The 6,799-nt window shown below is 49.0% G+C and overlaps 1 protein-coding gene across 1 annotated transcript; it reads right to left on the bottom strand.

The window, feature by feature from the left end:
* Positions 1 to 211: 211 nt before the first annotated feature.
* Positions 212 to 6,589, bottom strand: ZNF174 (zinc finger protein 174). Its single transcript, XM_081555079.1, has 3 exons — positions 5,417 to 6,589; positions 4,235 to 4,445; positions 212 to 1,237 (listed from the first exon to the last, which is right to left on the bottom strand). Exons 1-3 carry the CDS (start codon positions 5,822 to 5,824, stop codon positions 636 to 638), a joined length of 1,221 nt encoding a protein of 406 aa, XP_081411205.1. The 5' UTR covers positions 5,825 to 6,589; the 3' UTR covers positions 212 to 635.
* Between the last annotated feature and the right edge of the window lie 210 nt (positions 6,590 to 6,799).

The following is a 6,799-nucleotide window of genomic DNA, read 5'->3' on the forward strand; positions in this document are numbered from 1 at the left end:
CTCACTTCTGGTAGCTTCTCCCTTTTGCTACAGGTGGGGGCTATGGCAGCCATGATTTTATTTCACCAAATCAAAAGTGCTTTGGTATAAAAAAACCCCTCCTCACACAAGCAGATCCACACTTCCATTTCATGCGTCTTTGTTATGAACAGCCAGGAATGATACAAAGAATATTAGGGGATTTACATTCCAATGAACTTCTGCCTTGAAATTCTTGCGGATCACTCATCTTTATTAAAAGAGTGCGCGCATGATAAAGATTGTCGGATATGGAAACAAACGCATAACTATATGTAAGATTTATCCTTGAACATAGTTAGAGGATAAATAAAGCAGCAAGGTGAGAGTTAACATCAAGGTTGGGGCACACCTGCAGGATCGTCCTGATTTTCCCTCAGTGGGACTCCTCGCTCTTCACCAGACACCCCAGTGCTCTCTGACCCAAGGCCCAGACCTACCACTTCTTCCCCATCACCAGACATGTCAGGTCCCCTTCAGCCTCCTCCTGGACAAGCACCTCTTGGTTTCTTCCTTGTAAGTCACGCAGACAGTCTTTGTGATTTACATGCGAGCGAGGGGAAGGAGGAATGCAAGGACCTTCCTTGTGAACAGTGAGGACCCAGGCCTGCCTGCCCTCAGTCCCCATGGTGGAGCCTGTGGTGCTGGTGAAGGTTGGAGCTCTGGCGAAAGCTTTTCCCACACTGACCACACTGGTAAGGCTTCTCCCCAGTGTGGATCCGCTGGTGCAGCTTCAGGGTGGATTGCCGGCCAAAGCAGTTCCCACACTCTCCACATGTGTAGGGCCTCTCCCCCGTGTGGACTCGCTGGTGCCTTTTCAGCTCTGAATTCCACGTGAAGCTTTTCCCACATTCATCACATTTGTAAGGTTTCTTTGCCGAGCGGGCCGGCTGGTGACTGAGACGCTGCAGGCGGCTGCTCAGGCTCCTTCTGCTCCCCTTGCTCTTCTTCAGCTCTCTCAGTGGGTGGCTTTTCAGGGAGGCACTGATGTACTCCAGTTCCCTGCAATGTCTCTGGTAGTGAGTAAAGGGCTTCTGGGTGCTGGGGGGGCTGACCTGTCTCTGGGACAGCCGGGGCTCACTCAGACTCGCCCCTCTGGGTTCGGGACTCTGCAGGCCACTCCCTTTCGGTCTGCCCACTGACAACACACATGGCTTTGCCCCTTTAGCCCCTTCCTGCTGTGGATTCTCCTTGTTGTCACTTTTCGTCCTGGGGGTCTCTACAATTAGAAAGAATATGCTTCATTTCTGGGCTTCGAAGAAAGAACCTCAGCAAAAGAGCTATGAACACACATAAAGTTTCTCGCAGTGCGGTTCTCCACCGGGCTGCTCACATTAGATGCATCTGGGGCACCTGCCAACCAAGCGGGCTGCCCCTGCTTCCCCACGGCTGCCCAGTCAGAAGCTCTGGAGGTAGGGGCCGGAAGTCTGCAGGTAACAGGGGGAGCCTAGGGGTATTCTGACTTATACTAAAGTTAGGGACCACGTTCTCCAACTCTGCCTCCTTCCTACCTTTGGAAAAAGGTTTAGGAAAGGAGAAATAGGGAGAAGCAAGCCCATCAGAAACTTCAACACTACAAATACACCCTTCACTTATATGGACACTGACCACCACTCTCTCTTCAAATAATGATAAATCTAGTGAGTGTGCTGTTTTTGCTCATTACAAGGTTGACAGATAGCACATGTCAACTGGGATATGGGCCAGTCATGTACCCTAATTACAGAAACTCTGTAACTTCTGACTACCAGGATTAAGGATCAGGAGAGAAATGAGTTCGAGTGGCCTGTGGGCAAGTTGGAGGATTTCTGCCATGTGGAAGACCTATTCAACATAGCAGCCACTAACCACATATGGCTACTGAGTAGTTGGAATATGGCTTGTGTGACTGAATTTTTATTTAACTTTAAATTCAGATTTAAAAAGCAGCCCACACAATTATGGTCAACTGCTTTTCAACAAGGTTGTCACGGTAATTCAATAGGGTAAATGTCTTTTCAACAAATGGTGCTGGAACAACTGGATTTCTATATACAAAAGAATGAAGTTGGACCCTGACTCACAACACAAAAATTAACTCAAAATGGATCAAAGACATAAATGTAACAGCTAAATCTATCTCTCTTTGAATAGAACAAAGGTGTAAGTCTTTGGGACATTGGATTAGGCAACAGTATTTTAGATCCGTCACCAAAAGTACAAGCAAACAAAAAGATAAACTGGACCTCCTCAACATTCAAAACATTTGTGTTTCAAAGGATACTATCAAGAAAGTGAAAAGATAATCCACAGAATGGGAGAAAACATTTGAAAATTATATATGTAGTCTAGTGTCCAGATTATGTAAAGAACTCTTATAACGACAATAAAAAGACCAACCTAGTTTCAAAACGAGCAAAGGATCTGAATAGACATTTCTCCAAAGAAGATATATCAATACAATTGGCCAATAGGCATACAAAAAGATGCTCAACAGCAGTAGTCATGAGGGAAATAATTCAAAATCTCCAAGAGACTCCATTTCACACCTAACAGAATAGATATCATCAAAAGTACCAACAATAACAAGTGTCAACAAGGATGTAGAGAAACTGGAATCCTCACAGACTGCTGGAAATAAAATAGTGCAGCCACCTCGGAAAAGTCCAACATCAAAAAGTTAAACAGAGAGTTACCATAGGACCTGGACTTCCCTCGTGGTTCAGCTGGTAAAGAATCTGCCTGCAATGCAGAAGACCTGGGTTCGATCCCTGGGTTGGGAAGATCCCCTGGAGAAGGAAAAGGCTACCCACTCCAGTATTCTGGCCTAGAGAATTCCATGGACTGTATAGTTCATGGGGTCACAAAGAGTCGGACACAACTGAGTGACTTTCACTTTCACTTTCACCATAGGACCCAGCAATTCCACTCCTGGAATTGGTACTGGAATTTCTCTTGGTATAGACCCAAGAGAAATGAAAACAGACACCCACACAAAAACTTGTACACAAATGTTCACAGCAATATTATTCGTAACAGCTAAAAAGTGGAAACAACACAAGTGTCTATCAACTGAAAACAAAATGCCCGCAGAGTGGAATATCATTCAGCCATAAAAATGAATGAAGTACTGACACATGCTGAATATGTTAATCGCTCAGTTGTGTCCAACTATTTACAACCCCAGGGACTGTAGCCCACCAGGCTCCTTTGTCCATGGGATTCCCGAGGTAAGAATACTGGAGTGGGGAGCTATCCCCTTCTCCAGGGGATCTTCCCAACTCAGGGATCGAATCCAGATCTCCTGCATTCCAGGCAGATTCTTTACCATCTGAACCACCAAGGAAGCACACTGCTATAACATGGGTGAACCCTAAGCATGAGACTCCATCCACTGTGGAATCAAATAAAAGGAGATGGAGACAGCATGTAACCCAGCTGCCTCTGCTGAGGCAGAAGGGAGTACGTGTGGTCCACTTTCTTCAGGATCATGAAGGCCAGGTTATGGGGCAGGACCTCAGCCTGGACCACAGTGCCTTCTTGCTGGATGCCCTAGGTCTCCATCCCTGAGTTTTGAGAATAATCAAATCAAAGTGTTTCATTAATGTCACAGGAGGAGCAAGGGGCAGAAAATAAAACCGAGAGTCTGTTTTCTCTAATGAGCAGAACCTTGTCTAGGGCCTTTCTAAACATGAGACCGTTTTAAGTGATGAAACTCAGCCACAGCTTGAATGGAAGTTCATCAGTGGTTATATGTGAATTTGTCTTCACTATGGCATCACTGACTCAATGGACATGAGTTTGAGTAAGCTCTAGGAGTTGGGAGTTGGTGATAGACAGGGAAGCCTGGTGTCCTGCAGTCCATGGGGTCGCAAAGAGTCAGATATGACTGAGCAACTGAACTGAACTGATGAGTAGCTCTGAAAGGGACAGAAAAGCAGGCACTAAAACAATCCTCTTGTGTACTGGACTGTCAAAGAGTCATGAAAAGAAAATGGTAACAGCACACTTACATATAGTATTACTACCATTCTAATTAATGAAGTTTGTTAGGGAATCAAGATCTACTATTACATACAATGGAGCAAGTGTCTTTTCTCCAGATGCTTGCTCCATATTGCTCCATACAATATTGAAGAAAAGCTCAATACCTAGTCTGTGGCTTTTCAGAACCCTGAGATGCTTTGATGGGAACGAAGCAGTGATGAGAGGGAGAGAAGACACACAGAGTGTTTACCTGTCTCAGTCAATCTGGAGGTTGGTTCCTGGAGGAGCAGGGATTTTTCCCAATGAGGGGGGCTCGGCTGATCCTGAGATCCTGCCTGGGACGTCTCCTCCCTGGCATATCTCCTGGGAGTTTGTGGTTGAAAGTCTGGCAGTTCCTGTTCTCCCAGCTGGGATCCAGTTTTCTCCAAAAGCACCTTCTGGCCCTCCATACAAACAGCCACCTAGGAACAAGTCCCTCACATTAGAGCACAACTGGAGGACTAACTGAGGGCAGCTTGACCTCTCACTGCTCTGTAATGACTGTTGTTCCCTGGAAATTTCTGATAATGTCCGGGGGGGCGGGGTCTGGGGGGTAGGTGTCAATCTTGATAGAGACTGCTGAAACTCTCAAAAGGAAGCAAAGGGAAGGATATGTAGAAAGACCAAAAGGAACCTGCTCCAAATCAGCCAATACTTTCTGAGTAAATCTCCCCCCAGCTTGGCCCCTTCTCAAGGTCTGGGTCAAAATCATCAGAGAGCAGGCACAAATATCAGGGTCAACCACGACACCCATCCAGCAGGTTCCTACCCTATACTGCCCTGCTTCTGCTGGAAACAGGATCTGTAGGATTAGGAAGCAGTATGGGAAGAGGCATTAAAAACCACCTTATCTATAAAGTATTCTGCCCAAGACACTCCTGATTAAGGAAATCTAAGTAGTGATAGGGGCTCTAAGAGAACTGCCCTAACCCTGTTCCCTAACTGCTTCCTCCCTAGGCCCCTACTGGGGTCTAACTTGGGGGTGGGGGTTGGAAGGAATACAGGCCCATTGAGTTGGAGTTCCCTGAGTCAAAGACAATATGCTGGGACAAGAGCTAATAAAATGCCCCCCAAATCAAATTCCTACCAACAGTATGACTCTTGTCTACTAAGAATCTTGATTGTAGGAAAGCTTCAAGAGGGATGAGTGGGGGGAGATCTGTCAGCAAAGATTCAAGAGCTCTACTTTCTCACTGGAGTGCCTGTGGCTGAGTTTTCTGAAAACTTGTCACACCTCCCCTCCCAGCAGGGGTGAGGGGAGTAGGGTTCCAAACAGAGGCCAGCAGCCACCGTTTGAAATTCTGGACTCCTCTCTCTAGGGAGGGGTCCAGAGACCAAACACGAACCAGATGAAAAAGAAATCCTGGGGACGACAAGAAAGTACCCTCCTTACCCACTGCTTTGGTCCCTTGGCTGCTCGATGAAAATCTTCCACAAGGGTCACGATCTCCTTGCTGCTCACTGGACATCGATGCCTGGCCCGAGCCTGGATCTCCGCGGGCAGGATGTTCAGGAACTGCTCCAGCACCAACAGCTCCAAAATCTGCTCCTTGGTGTGCACCTCGGGCTGCAGCCACTGACGGCACAGCTGCCGGAGGTGGGAGAGTGCCTCCTGGGGTCCAGACGCCTCTTGATAACAAAACCGTCTAAAACTCTGGCGGGAGAGCTCAGGATCGGGCCAGGGTTTTTGCAGAGCGGGCTCCCGTTTTTCTTCTAGCTTTGCTATTATATGTCTCTCCTGCTTGGAGGAAGCCTGAATATGGGACTGCGAGCTCAAAGTTATCTCCATCTTAGCCGCCATTTTTGGGCTCAGGAGCCAGCTTCTCTCTCCTTGTAAACAGGTCAAGCCTTCGGGACCATGGCCCTGAATACTAGAAAGATGCTAGAAAAGAAGGTCCTCTGAGGATGCTGCAAAGGAAAAGATGCAGACAGAGGATCCTCGTTCGCTGGGCTTGACCCCAAATTCCTGACGACAACACAGTCCCTGGGAGTGGGAAGTTTTTGTTTTCCTGCCAGCGTCTTGAACTGTCTTGCAAAGGCGAAAAGTCATAATGTCCTAAAAGGAAACTAGGGAAAATATTGCTTTCATTTTAGCGACGAGCACAACAGGTCTCAGGGGGAAATGCGCAACGGAACCTAATGGGTTGGCAGGAATTCCTGGGAAAAGTTCAGATTGTCATCCAGGTAGCCTACACCAGTTCTCTCGTATCTTCCTCAGGCCGACCTCCAGCATCTCACCGGGCGCTACAGGGCGAGCCCAGGCAAGCCCCGGCGCACGCAGAGGGTTGGGAGTTAGCGGAAACCGCCTGCCGGCGAGCAAGGTACACGGAGGCGCGCCGGCTGCTCGCCCCCGAGGCACCGAGGCCCAGCCGCTCCGGCTTCTGAGGACCCCAGGCTTCGCGCCCCAGCTGGCCCGAACTCGGCGAAGCTGCAGCACTCTGGCGCGCGGCTCGATTACGTGGCCGGTACGAGGTGGGGGTGGCGCCTGCGACGGCAGCGCGATCGACAGCCCTGCAGCCCGCGCCCACCTGCACGCGACTCACCTCTCTGGGGACCCGGGAGCCACGGCTGGGGGCGGGGCAGAAGCCGCTCGTCGCGGACACTCCCACGAGCTGCCGTGGAATTCTGTCACGGGAGGGCCCGCCTCCTCCGCAGACGGATTGGCTCCTCGGAAGCGTCCTAGCTCGCCTATTGGCTGCTGAGTCTACCGATGCTGGACGCTGTCGCAGTGCAAGCCGGGAGTTGCAGTCCTTTTGCACGACTCGCGAGCAAGCGC

This window comes from Giraffa tippelskirchi, chromosome 13, assembly GCF_054371585.1.
Source record: "Giraffa tippelskirchi isolate mGirTip1 chromosome 13, T2T-mGirTip1v1.2.pri, whole genome shotgun sequence".
NCBI classification, from domain to species: Eukaryota; Metazoa; Chordata; class Mammalia; order Artiodactyla; family Giraffidae; genus Giraffa; species Giraffa tippelskirchi.